This window comes from Diabrotica virgifera, chromosome 8, assembly GCF_917563875.1.
Source record: "Diabrotica virgifera virgifera chromosome 8, PGI_DIABVI_V3a".
In the NCBI taxonomy this organism is placed as follows: Eukaryota; Metazoa; Arthropoda; class Insecta; order Coleoptera; family Chrysomelidae; genus Diabrotica; species Diabrotica virgifera.
Window position 1 is genome coordinate 78,931,088 of NC_065450.1, and position 14,614 is coordinate 78,945,701.

The 14,614-nt window shown below is 32.2% G+C and overlaps 1 protein-coding gene across 1 annotated transcript in view; it reads left to right on the plus strand.

Annotated features, from left to right (window-relative positions):
• Nucleotides 1-1,279: 1,279 nt before the first annotated feature.
• The window catches only part of LOC114343134 (eyes absent homolog 3), a 246,123-nt gene continuing 232,788 nt past the window's right edge, over nt 1,280-14,614 (plus strand). Inside the window, exon 1 of the mRNA XM_050658608.1 lies at nt 1,280-1,542. Coding sequence (XP_050514565.1) covers nt 1,465-1,542 — 78 coding nt within the window. The 5' untranslated portion in view covers nt 1,280-1,464. The remainder of the gene's footprint in view (nt 1,543-14,614) is intronic.

Consider the following 14,614-nt stretch of genomic DNA (forward strand, 5'->3'; position numbering starts at 1 on the left):
TATTAAATTATGAGGTATTCTAGTAGGAAAATTTACTCTTGCTTAAGTTTGTAAAATACACCGTTTGTTTTTTGAAATTTTTTTTTTAAATTCAGGAGACGAAAAATTTTCAAATCGATTTTTCTAGAAAACGGTGTGTCCTAGTGACTTAAATTAAAAGTACCTTTTAGTACTAGCATACCTCACAATTTAATAATCCAAAGTGAAAAATGCTTAAAATTTAAAGACAAAAAAGTAGGCGATAAAATAACCGTTGCCCTACCCAAAACGGACGCCTATGACCGGTACTAGAAATTCGCAATAGGTGGAATCGATTTATCTCTAGAAGATAAATATGCGTACCAATTTTCGTTTCTCTCACTAGAAGCGTTCTGGACGCATATTCAAAGAGCTCTAGCTTTTTTAGGAAACATTTTTGGACTAGCTGAATTTGGTTAAATTGTCTTAAAATTACCTGAGGAATCTCCCGTCTTCGCTTGTCGGTAGAGTTTCTGGACACCCTGTATACCTTGTTGAATAGGTCTAAAAGTAAGTATATGCAGTGTTTCTTCCGTTTCTTCGTCAATGCATGTAATTAGCTCAGTGGGTATCTGGGTGGTGGTGATCTGGGCCTACTACTGCTTTTGCGGTCTTTGCATTTCTACATGAGATCAGAAGCATTAAGTACTGTTTCTTGTGTGATAATGAGTATGAGTATAATAATATTATGACTGTCTCTTATTACAACCTTAAAAGGCTTTTCATGAAGGAAAGTTGACTTTTAAAATAATTCAACTGAAATATCCCAAATTCAAATTATTGTTAATCTCTTTCAGAACAAATTGCAACCGTTAGCTCAGGAAGAATGATATCGGATTAATAAATGCGAATGCGAATGCGAGAAAATTCAGAATCCACCATTCCACCAATTCCCAGTTAAATTCTATTTCAGTTTCACTTATCCAGAGTTAAGTGCTTTATGTCTCCAAAATCGATAAATTTCAAGTTGGCGATCTAGCCCTGATTCAATCTATCTCGAATTAATAAGATAGAGAGAACACAATACATTCTCGCTGCCACCATGCTCTATCTTCCTTCAATGCACGTAAACCGTCGCCCATCAGATAAATTATACAGGACAAAATAAGAGCAATAAGGAGCGGGCGCTGCCATTGGGCTTCCAGCATCGTTCATACCGCAACTTGCAATACCATTGGTTAAACCGGTGTTTATCGCTGAGGAGTAAGGGGAGTGTCGGGCTACACCCCCTCCTCTTCTTTACTAACTCGGCAGTTGAATTGATCTCGTGAGTACGTTGTGATCCGACGTTCCGACGATTTTTCGATACACAAACTCTTTTACAAATACAATTTTGTATGATATCGGAGTGTTCTGTTAGTAATTGGACAATGAAAGATCATTGGTTTCGTGTAATCATGTAAAGTGGTGTGGAAGGAGGACTTGGTGCCGTAGGGTACCTTGAAGATGGTGACTTTAATGCCTTGCAATTATCTTAACGCACAAAATAGGTGCACAATGATCGACAAGATGTGTGAACCAAAGGTATGTAAATAAAGTTCATTCTAAAGTACCTATCTATAATTTCTAAGTTAGAGGAAGCTTTAATAATAGACAGCGTTAGAGCTTTATACATTTTAGTAATAATTAATTTAATACCACGATAAATGAAGTTTTCATTTATTACCTATAATACATTTATAAAAGGTTTGTAAACATTGCTTTGTTTAGTTAACAAATATAATACCTGTCACTTTAAAAAAATGTGTGTGTATTATGCCGTAATTCCTTTTTTAAATATTGATTTTTCTTGTGACAAATTACCAATATCTTGTGACAATATTATCAATATTTTCGTGATGTTCTATATTTTAATTTTCAGAGAATAGGCATATTCTCTGACCTGACCAACTCTTTGAATACAGTGAACATATTTATCATAATATTTCCTTATGATAAAGGTTTCTCTTTTTTGCATTATTTTAGCAAGTTGATTTTGTCTTTTTGTGAACGATTTTTGGTTTTGTGATCTAATAATTTGATTCCAAGATTCTTGAACATAATGTACACTGCTTATCAAAAAAACCGGACAATTCTATTTTTTATGTTTTTTTAAATTTTGTCAGTGTATGGTGGATGTCAGTGGCGTAGCTGACAGGCCCGCAAGGCGGGGGGACCCGACGTTAGGAGGGGCCCCTTAAAGCCTTCAGGCTTAATATTTCTACTTTCTTTAAATTGGGGACCAAAACATATTTTCCTAATAAGCATCAAAATAGGGAATTTGGAAGGAAATAATGAAGCGGGTAATCGACGCAACTTCTTGGACATGTTGGTAGTTTAGATGAAAGTGAATCCCAAAAAGGTAATTTTTTGTCGGTGGTTCTTTTACTAGCTAAATATGATACTGTTTTAGCTAAATTAATCGATAAAAACAATAACTTAAAAAAAAAACAAATTACTTGAGCCCCGAAATACAAAACGAAGTTATAAATTTGCTAGCTCAAGAAACTGAAAACAAATTGATTAATTAATTAAAAAAAAAAAGGTTTTTATTCAATAATTCTTGATACCACTCAAGATATTTCGAAACACGATCAGCTTAATTTTATTTTCCGGTAGGTAACTTGCGATGAAATAGCTATTTGTATAACAAGGGAGGAAAGTGTTACTTTTCCTCCCGAGAATGAAGTTTACTGCCCGACGCGTAGCGGAGGGCAGTAATCATTCAAGGGAGGAAAAGGCACTTTACTCCCATGTTATACATATGGTTTTTCCACCTTCCTCAAATAACAAGTCATTTTTTCATTTTTACTTAATTTATTTATGTAACTAACCAACAAAATTTATTAGAACTAAAACCAACAAGTAGGTACATTATAACTGTCAACTGTCAAATATAAGTCAAATTATTAATGTAAACATTGTTTAATCAGAATAACAATTTACTGTTTTTTACCATTCTGCAAAATACAGTGTTTTTAAATAAACGTTAAAATCTATAGATACTTACGTAATAGAAAATAGATATTGTACAGGGCGTCAATAAGTTATATTTCATGAATGAAATACCATGACGTCACTTTTACTTTTCCTCCCTAGGGAGGAAAAATATTTTCGTCCGGAAAAGTACAACTTTGCTCCCTACAATCAGGTCCGGAAAAGTATACTTTCGGTAGAGGTAGGTGGAAAATAATTTATCTTCTAAAGCAGAAGTTGTTGAAAGTTTTTTGGGACTTATTCGCATGTTAGACCAAAATGCAGAAGGTCTTATAAATGAAATTTTGAAATTTATACAATCAAAGCACCTTTCCGTACACAACTGCAGAGGAAAGGGGTATGATGGGACAAGCGTTATGAGTGGTGTATATTCAGGCATACAAAGGCGTATTAACTGATATTGGAAAACAGCTTCCTATGTTCATTGTGCTATTGTCATCCCATAACCTGAACCTAGCGTTGAATGATGCCGTTGTTGGTGTATAAGTATTTTTACTACAAAAACGTTATTACGTAGGTCAAAATTTTTGACGTAAGAGAACTGTCAAAACATTAGAATGTGACTTTTCATTATTGCTATGTTTATTATAAACACGGCAATAATGAAAAGTCACATTCTAATGTTTTGACAGTTCTCTTACGTCAAAAATTTTGACCTACGTAATAACGTTTTTGTAGTAAAAATACTATATAGGAGTTGGTTTCTTTAGGATATAACTAAAAAAATTGTTTTTTTTTAGTGCAAGTATTAAAAGATAGGATGTACTATGTACTATTATGACTTTGAATCCATCGCGTTTGCAAACACTTAAAAGGTTACGTGAAACCCGGTGGTCATCCAGACATGATGCTGTTATGGTTTTGCGTCGAGCTTTCCGACAAGTAATGAAATTTTTAACGAAAATTTCATTGCTATCTAAAAAACGATGAAAAATTATAAGTTAATGAATTATTAGAGCATATGAATAATTTTGAATTTGTCGTTAACATTAATATTCAATCTAAAATCTAACTTTATTAATCTAACATAAACACTTTTGCAATCTTAAACGGCAGAGTTAACGGTAGCCCTTCAACTTTTTGAAAAATCTCGTGATAATCTTCTAGGAGAAATTCGTTTTCCGAAACTTAAGCAAACGCAGCAGGAATAGCAGAATAGTGGGGTATTATACCGGAATTTAAAAATAAACGGATAAAACGTATAAAAAATTTTACGATGAGCTCAGCTGAGACGAAAAAATAACTTTTAACAAAAAAAGTTTGTAGTTAATGTTTTCAATGTAATTTTAGACATAATATTGCAACAACTTACGAATAGGTTTGTCCGATTAAGATACATGTATAATAGGTTTTCGTGTCTATTCCCAAAAAATCTATTAACACTAACTAATGAAGACTTTTAAAGAAAGGCCAAATATGGTTATATACACCCATTTTTAGGAATTATACTGTTATTAGTTGTCGTTATGTTTATAATACGGGGACCATAAAAATTGTCGCGGGGGGGGGCGCAATCATCAGCTACGCCACTGGTATATGTAATGAGGAGGAAGTAAAAAAATAATAAAAAAAAAGTTTATAAAAATGTTAAATGATCGCGTCACCATAGAAACAAAATTTTGACATTTGGCAAAAAAAGGTACCTATTATCTTGTTTACTAGCCACAGATTTTTGAATTTTTTATCGCATTTAAGATAAGTTTCAAGTTTGTTTCGATAAATTCAGTTCACTGTTTATTACTATTTTCAAAGCGTACGGAGCTAATAACAGAAAAAAAAATAAGTACAGTCGGAAAAATTAAAGAATACCCATGAATATGAACGATCACATCGAATCACTTATTTTGTATTTGCTATCTTTTTCTATAACAAACGTTTGTTATTTATAGAAAAAGACAGCAAATACAAAATAAGTGATTGATGTGATCGACCATGGGTATTCTTTCATTTTTCCTACTGTAGGTGACCCGAAAGAAGTGATAAGTAACGCAAAAAATTAACATTGTTAAAAAATTAAACAAAAGAAAAAATAAAATTTTTACCTGGAGTAGAGATAGAAGCCTATGCATTCTCTGAAGAGCTTCTAACAAGAGGTGAAATCGTCGATAAAACTGTGCTGTTGCGCTCTCTAACCTAAGTAAAAGTTAAGACAGTTTTTGCTTCGCATTGCAACTGAATAAAAATGGTATACATTTTTATTTTATATCAGTATTACTCCTATAGAGTATAGAGTAACTAGGTCCATTTTCCGTTGGAACCAAGCTGTAGATGGGGTTGTCAATTGCAACTTTTTAGAATTCCTTCTTGTCTTCACTGCAGCATCCATCTGGCTTGCAATTTTTAGAAGCCATTGTCACCAGGAAAATGGTCCAATAAGTTTTTCAATTAAATATTTTTTAAAAGTATTTTATTTTACAACTATTTTTATTAGGTTGAAAAACTTAGACTTTGAAAAAAAAATATTTTAATGGCATAGAGTACTTTAGGTTTAGTCTCGGGTTTTTCCACCCCTACAACTGAACAGGATTACAATGCGCCTAGGCATACTTGCAGTAAATTGCTAAATCTGTTTTTGTGGTAAATGTTTCCATTTTTCATTCAACGTTTTTTTCAGCTCTTATGCCTCTTTTTAAACTTTTTTCCAAAAATATCCCATAAATTTTCTAATGGATTTATGTCAAGACTGAAAATAGGCCAATCCAAAACGGGAATTCACACAGGATTTATGTAGTCCATGATGATTCGCGCAGTATTTGGACCGATTTGGACGCGCATTATCCTGCATAAACAAAAAATTCTCCCCAACGAAAGGAGCCCAGGCATGGGCGCCTATACCTATGGGTAGGGGGGCCCCCATGGTTATCCAAAGTACATATACAAAATATAACGTGCAACACTTTCTCGTCTGATCTCCCCCTAAAAATTTTTATATGGGCGCCCGTGAGCCTAGGGGACAACATACAACATTTTCCTCCAGACACTGTCCACTGTTAAAGTTCCAGATTCTTCTGAATACCCACATTTCAAATGCTTCCATTTTCTTAATTGTCGTCACGTTCGGGGTATACGCCTCTATTTCAAATAGTAGTCTCGATAAAATAAAACACCTTAGGACATAAAAATATAAAATATATAAAAATATATATAAAAAAAAATAAAATATAACACCTAACTCCAGCTTTAGATCGCGTGTACAAAATCATGAGTTTGTTAAAATTTGTAATTTCTTTGGAGTACCTAATTCTTCCTGCGATTGAATATGGTGCCAAGATATTATTTGTAATTCTCTACTTTTGTCTCATCTCTCCTCTTCTTTACTGACTCGGCAGTTGAATAGATCTCGTGAGTAGGTTGTGTTCCGACGATTTTTCGATAAGCTGTTTTACTAATAAGATATTTTGTATGAAATCGGAGTGATATGTTAGTAACTGGACAATGAACAATCATTGGTTTCGTAATTTTTTATCTGTAATCATGTAAAGTGGTGTGGAAAGAGCCGCAGGGTACCTTGAAGATGGTGACTTTAATGCCTTGCAATTATCTTAACGCACAAAATAAGTGCACAATGATCGATAAGATGTGTGAAAAAGGTATGTGTAAATACATTTCATTCAAAAGTATCTATAATAACCCTCAGAGAGATAATGTTAAACGCACCGTTTAAAACATTTTAATTTTAAATTAATTTGATACGAGGATGAAGATTTTATTTATTATACATTGGTTAAATGTTTGTAAACATTGCTTTGTTTAGTTAACAAATAATAATAATAATAATAATAATATGTCAGTTTAAGCAAATTGTATGTGTCATACCATAATTCTTTTTTAAAAATGTGATTTCGGTTAGCACCTTACCTACATATTCTCATGCAATTCTGCATTTTTAATATTCGTTAAATTATCTAATAGTGTACCTATCTGATGCGTTGGGTCGTAGTGACCCTAATTTATTGATATTTTTTGTTTCATTAAAAAATTGCATCAATATCTTAAAAACCTTTATTTTGTTATAGGTTAAACACAACAAACTTTTTTGTTATGTACCTAATTGAATCAAAAATCAAAATGACACTAACAAATAACCCCAAAAATTTAAGTACTTTATAATTAACCTATGAATTCCCTTCTTGAAATATAAATAGTTATTTAAAGGCTATGGGTACATAATTCGCAAATATTTTACGTGTATCCCTACTTTTTCTGTCTTTACACGGCAAATTACGTGTAGTAAAATTCACACTAGTATGGATATGGAAGCATTACTAGAATGTCATTCTACTTGAAAATGTCATCATTAATTTAAAGAGATGGGTTTTGAATGTTCTTGGATAACTGTTATTTTTATAATTGCAAATTATTAATTCAGTTAATAAATGTGATAATTTTTTCACTATGTATTCAGTGATTGTAATAATTTATTTGTAAAACAAAGACTAATACTCAATCGAGAAAAGAGGAAAAGTGTTAAAGTGATTTTTTAATAATATATTGTTATGGAACGCTTACAATTTTGAACATCTTTAACAACAAAATACTTGGATCACAGAATATATTATCCTGATGTATTTATTCTCTGCTTGGATCTTCCACAGATAATACACAATAAATAACTTTTTATTAAGTTCACGTCTTAAATCAATTATTTATCAAATACACTATATATCAATAATATTTAATCAATAACTCAACATATTCCCGATGCAATGTCAAATATTTAAAATTGTCACTGAATATATGCTGACAATATTATATTCGGCTGAGTGCGTTGTAAGACAAAGATAGATTTGGAAAATATTATCACGACATTCGAATCCTGAAAAAACCAATAAATATTTTTGAAAAATTTAAACGCAGAATGAAAGACTAAATTATTACCGAGGGCCGAAAGTCCGTTAGAATAAATAAAAAGTTTATTTTGAATGATATATTTGAAATTAAAAATCACACTAAATTTTCTCTTAGTTTTTCACCCCTGTAACTTATTAAAATAAACATTATAGAAGTTCTCAGGGACTTTCGGCCCTCGCTAATAACGTCATCTTTCATTCTGCGTTTAAATTTTTCAAAAATACTTATTAGTTTTCTCAGGATTCGAAAAAAATTAATCCCCATTTGAATAGCATTGCAGCCGAAAATACGTACCGATCCTCTTAAAAGTACAATTTTAAGGCACGCATGTGAAAGTTTGTACAATGAGCGAAGCGAATTCTGCAATTCACATGAGTGCCTTAAAAATGTACTTTTTAACACGTATATCGTATATCATACAATATTTTTTCTACAAACGTTATAAATTTATAAAATACAATATTTTTGTTAATTTCTGAAACCATGAAACCTATGACCCGTAAAAGATAGAACTGGTTGTCTACACTCGAGGGGTATGTCTAAAAATTTTTAGCGAAAATACCGGGTGTCCACTTATATTTTCCCCCATTTTAACTGCCTATAACTTCTAAATGGCTCAAGATAGAAATATGCGGTTTTCGCTGAAATGTTTTATTTTAGTAAAAGTTTTGTCTGAATGGATTGAATTTTTTATATCGCTTTCAAATACGAAAAAAAAATAGCGCACATTTGTATCTTTAGCCGTTTAGAAGTTATAGGCCGTTAAAATGAGGGAAAATATAAGTGGACACCCGGTATTGTACCGTTACATAAACTTGTTTTTTCTACAAACGTGTTAAAAATGCAATAATACAGTTTAAATTAAATTTTAAAAAACCTTTTAAACCGCCTTTTCGAAATTGCGCAAGTTGTACTATTAATATTAATGTTAATAAATGAAATATAAATATTTTGACGTTTCACAATTTGACAATTCACTTTTAACTGCAGTGCCTTAAAAATTTTAAAGCACTAGTGCTCTAAAGTAGCATTTTTAACGCTCCTATGGAGTGCTAAAAATTGCATTTTTAACACGGTTGCAGAAAAAATAAGTTAGATACAAAAATTTTCCAAAAAAGTAAACATATACATTCAATTTAACCTTCCAAGTACCTACCAACACCAATAAACAAACAAAAACAAATAAAAGGGATAAAAACTGCAACTGATTCTTAAAGGCAATTGAACTTATTTCATATAAACAAAATAATTTAATCTATAATTATTACAGAATTAGTCATGTCATCCTTGTTTCATTTAGGCGTAATCCAGTATTTAATAATAAAAGAGCATTTAGGGGTTGGTCCCACTCAATTTGATTGTAGATCAGATAATAGAGGAAACTACCCCTCTGAACCTAGAATACTGGTTTCAGAACAACTCGGTAAGCTCAGTTTCTACACCGATGACGCAACAATAATGGCCGAAACAGTGGATGGACTTAAAGTCGCGAAAAACCAGAAATTCACAAAAATGTATATGTACAATAATTTGTGTTTCTTGATCTTTTTTTAAACTCTACCATCAAAAGCCGAAACAGCCTTTGAAATTAAGAACAATATGAAATATGAGAATAATTTGAGGCATATAGAATCAAAACCTGCTAGTTCCATGTTTTGAAATTTTTCAGGAAGCTAACAAAAACGTTAAAAATATAAATTTTCCAAAAAGTATTCGGCATTTCTCAATCAAAGGGACATCAATCAATATGTTGAAATGTTACATTAATTTGTTATTTTTTGCATGCCCCTTACATCTTCAAGACATTTGTAAATACTTTTAGCGCTTTTAGATTGGATTTAGCAGAACGAAAAATTTAGGACCCCCATCGAACAAGGTTGTAACTCAAGTTAGACATTTTTTCAGATTTCAACACAGGCGAATTCAGCAAAAAATTGCGCACACGCCAATATAAACTACATAGTTTAAATAATATTTTAGCGGGAAAAAGGCAGCAACACTAGATACTTCCTATGTTAAATATTTACTTTCTTTATACTTGACGATTAACAATGATTTTAAATGAGTTTCAACTTTGTTGCACGTATGTTTAATTTATAAAGTATTCAAACATACGGTGCATTTCATAAGTCAATTTATCGAAATAAAAGTAAAAAAGGATTTACGGACTTTTTTTTCCTTTTTGATAGTTGCGGTGGACAAAATAAATATAGAGTAGTTTTTGCTACGTACTTCTATGTAGTGAAAAAGTTTAAAATTAACATTACACGTGTATTTTTTGAAATAGCACATTTACAAAACGGGGGTGATTCAATGCATGCCCTTATAGAAAAAACGGTAAAACATGAAGTCCTATATGCTCCACACCAATGGATAACCATCATAGGATATGCCAAAGCCTCAGGCCAGCCTAAATCCGTAACTGAAATAAATCAGAAGCAAATTCTAAATGTTAACCTATTTAAGGACATGCATGTTAATTTTGAAGTAAATATTAATAGTAAAAGAGTGAAGTAATAAAGTAAAATGGTTTAAAATTAAATATTTACAGAAACGCAATAAAAATGCGAAAAAATTGAGATATTTTATACCATGTTTTTTCATAGTGTTAGAATATTATTGTTATTGTAAAATTTCTAATTTCTAATTAGAATTGTGTAAACTGTGAGTTGATATTTTGTTTAAATAGGTATACCATAAAAACTAATTTTCTCCTAGTAGTCCATATGGTGAGACCGCTCCCGTCTGAAAAAAATTTCTGATTCGGTTTCTTTGTGGATTCCTATGCAAAAATGTCCCCTTTAAACAAATCTGAAGGGTGCCGGGCGGAATTTTTGGGCAGAAATTGTTTAAACATTTTTTTTAAACAAATACAAGAGATTACGTTTTTTTGCTCTGCAACATATATTTTTAGGTTTTTTGGGTCATTTTAAACAAGAAAGGTATCTTGTAATTTTTCTTAAAAATTAATATTTTTCGAGTTATACGCGATTTAAAATCTGAAAAATGCGAAAATACGCATTTTCGAGGCCTAAAAACTCATATTTAAATTAGTATTTTTGAGGTTGCCAGATACTTAAATTGAAGATTAAACATTCATCTTCAAGATTCTGAAGAGTGGTTGCATCTAACCTTAACTTATACCGTTGTTTTTTAATTGTTAAATATGCGTGTTTATCCGATTTTTTTGCCGGTGCGGCGAGCCCTATTTTAAAAATCTCCTATTTCCCCCGAAAAATTATTTTCTAGATTCTTTGGAATATTCTAAATAAAATAAGTTTCTTGACATTTTTCTCAAAAATTAATAGTTTTAAAGTTATAAGCGATTTAAAATCCGAAAAATGCCAAAAAAACGCAATTTTGGATTTTAAATCGCTTATAACTTTAAAACTGTTAACTTTTGAGAAAAATGTCAAGAAACTTATTTTATTTAGAATATTCCAAAGAAACTAGAAAAAATATTTTTCGGAGGAAAATACGACATTTTTGAAATAGAGCTCGCCGCACCGGCAAAAAAATCGGATAAACACGCATATTTAACAATTAAAAAACAACGGTATAAATTAAGGTTAGACGCAATCGCTCTTCAGAATCTTGAAGCTGAATGTCTAAACTTCAATTTAAGTATCTGGCAACCTCAAAAAAACTAATTTAAATATGAGTTTTTGGCCTCGAAAATGCGTATTTTCGCATTTTTCAGATTTTGAATCGCCTATAACTCGAAAACTATCAATTTTTGAGAAAATTTACAAGATACCTTTCATGTTTAGAATTGCCCACAAAACTTAAAAATATATGTTACGGAGCAAAAAAACGTGATCTTTTGTATTTGTTTAAAAAAATTGTTTAAACAATTTCTGCCCAAAAATTCCGCCCGGCACCCTTCAGATTTGTTTAAAGGGGACATTTTTGAATAGGAATCCACAAAGAAACCGAATCAGAAATTTTTCCAGACGGGAGCGATCTCACCACATGGACTATAGCTATAGCTATATTGCAAATAACTCAAAACATACAACCTTTTAATAGTTAAACGGAAAAAATATTAACACGGAGAGTGTAAAATGGTTGTTACGCGAGTTACAACCTTTTTCTACGAATACTCATGTTTAATCTCAAGGTTGTATCTCACTCAAACTCAAGATTTGCAATAGTTAATAAAATTACAAAACATATATGTCTCAGTAATTCCTTAGTATGTTATAAATATCATATCACATTAGTGTAAAAGAGTAATCATTTCGCTACAAATTTTAAAAAATTCATGATTTCGTTTTTTGCCTCTCCTGTAAAATCGCTAAAAATGAGTTACAACCTTGTTCGATGGGGGTGTCGAATTATAATATCTACAATACCTTTACAATATTTTTATTCATACGCATACGATTTCAGATTATCTGCTTATTTTTGTCGACATTGACTATTTTTTGCTTAGTAATCATCAGTCTCCAAATGTTTGGATTACTTTCTACAATTCTTCCACTTAATTTAATTTATACATGAGATAGTAAAAAACGCAAGCTCGTGTTTATTTACATTTAGAACTCAACATAGTTTGGAATATTCGTCATCATTATCAATCAGCTAATATCTGCGCCTGTATATTATAATTCAGCATGTTTCTGATATATCAATGATAAGTGACGGATTGTGTCATCTTGTTTCCGTCGGTGTGATACTGTTGATTAATCGTAAATGTATGCATTGTCTTCAAATTAACATAGACATGTTGATTATTTTCTAAACAGTAGATATAAAAATATTGTGTGTAAATATGCAATAAAACAATTTATTGTGTAGAAAAATAGAAAAATAATATTTTTATGAATAAGCTGCAACGAAAGATTTACCGAAATAAAATAACTCTCTTTCTTGTCGTTTCCCCATTACTGAGGATCGTGATTTCTTCCAATATTCCTAACAATGTTTCTCCAGCTTTCTCCAATGGTCTCTATCTTCAGCTGCTCTAAGAGCTTCGCAGAATGAGTTTCCAGCCGAATTATTTATTTGGTCGGACCATCTAGTTCAGAGGTTCTCAATATGTGGTACATGTACCACTGGTGGTACATAATATCATTATTGGCGGTGGTACACAAAACACAGAAAAAATTAAAATAGTAGTACATACTTAGTAAGTATTGATAATACAATTTAAAAATATAGGTGGTACCAAAAATAAACCAAAAATAATAAAAATAACTGTAGGGGGTATATCAGATCACTCAAAAAGGTTGAGAGAACCGCTGATCCAGTTGGTGATCGTCATCTTGATCTTCTCCCCGGAACATTTCCAGACACAATTAATCTCTCCAAACTGTCGTCACCTCTGCGAACCACGTGACCAAAGAATTGCAGTATTCGTTGCAGACATATTGTGGGCAGCCTTTTTTTAATCTTGAGTTGGTTTAAAATGGAAACGTTTGTCCTATGAGCTGTCCAAGGTATACGCAGCATTCTTCTCCAGCACCACATCTCAAAGGCATCAATTTTTGGCTCTCGCATGCACGAAGAATCCAAGTCTCTAAGAGTCAAATAAAATACTGGGATATATAAAATAACTTATGTTAGACTTCAAACTTCTTCTTCAGGTAGCTCTAAATAGTTGTTTTGAGCTGCATCCAAACCATTCTCTCAGGTTCTTCAGCCATGAAATTCGTCTTCTTCCGATGCTTCTTCTGCCATTATCTTTTCTTGCATTATGAGTCGCAGGACGCCATACTTCTCGCCCCGCATCACATGTCCGAGATACTGTAGCTTTCTTTCTTTAATTGTAAATTCAACTTCCTTCTCTTTACCGATTCTTCTTAGTACTGCATTGTTCGTAACTGTATCTACCCAGGAAACCCTCATAATTCTATAGGTCCGCGTTCTAATTTCAAAGGCGTTAAGTCGTCTCATTGTCTCTAGATTTAACGTCTATGATTCCACTCTATAGTCTAGTACACTGTATATATAGGTAACATTTTGATAGGCGTACTTTAAGAGCTAATGTTAAATATTTGCTACATACAGGACCTTTTTAATTTTCATAAAATTAGAACGTGCTTTTGCTTTCTACAGTGTAGTCATTATTTTCTGTTATAAGTGTTCCTAGGTAAGTGTACTTTTTTACTCTTTCGATCTGCTGGCCCTCTACTATCAAGATTTCGTTAGTATTACGGTTGTTTTTACTAATTTTCATAAACTTCGTCTTTTAGATATATTGAGAGAGAGTCCGTACTCCCTACTACACCTTACTATTTTACATATGGGTCTTTCCAGGTCTTGTAAAGTATCGGCTATTATTACTGTATCATCTGCCTTCAAACATCAGACTTCAGACAAGAAAACTTCATCAGACTTCAAACAAAACTTTCAAATGCTATGTGATATCAATATCGTTCATCACAAGAACTCAAATAATCATCAACAAATGTTCTATTCATCGTCCGTCGGATGTAAACCACCCTTAGATGTGTCCATTAATTTCTGTTCCGTTGTTTTTTGCAGCCATTCGCTAGATGTCATCAGTCCGTTTGTCAGATTTGATGTCTGCCTCTACTTCTGTTGCTTGCCCTTGGTCTCCATTCAACGATCCGCTTCGTCAACGATGTCTTCCATGCTTCAATTTTTCCTATTTGTCCGTCTAGTTCCAATTTAACATGGCAATCTTTTGGATTACTTCAAGGAAGATCAGTGGCGTACTGAGCATGGTTCCGCAGGTTCCGCGGAACCAGGGCCCGGTCCCCGCAGTGGCCCGCTCTAAAGCGGTTTTTGCTTCTTTTGTTTC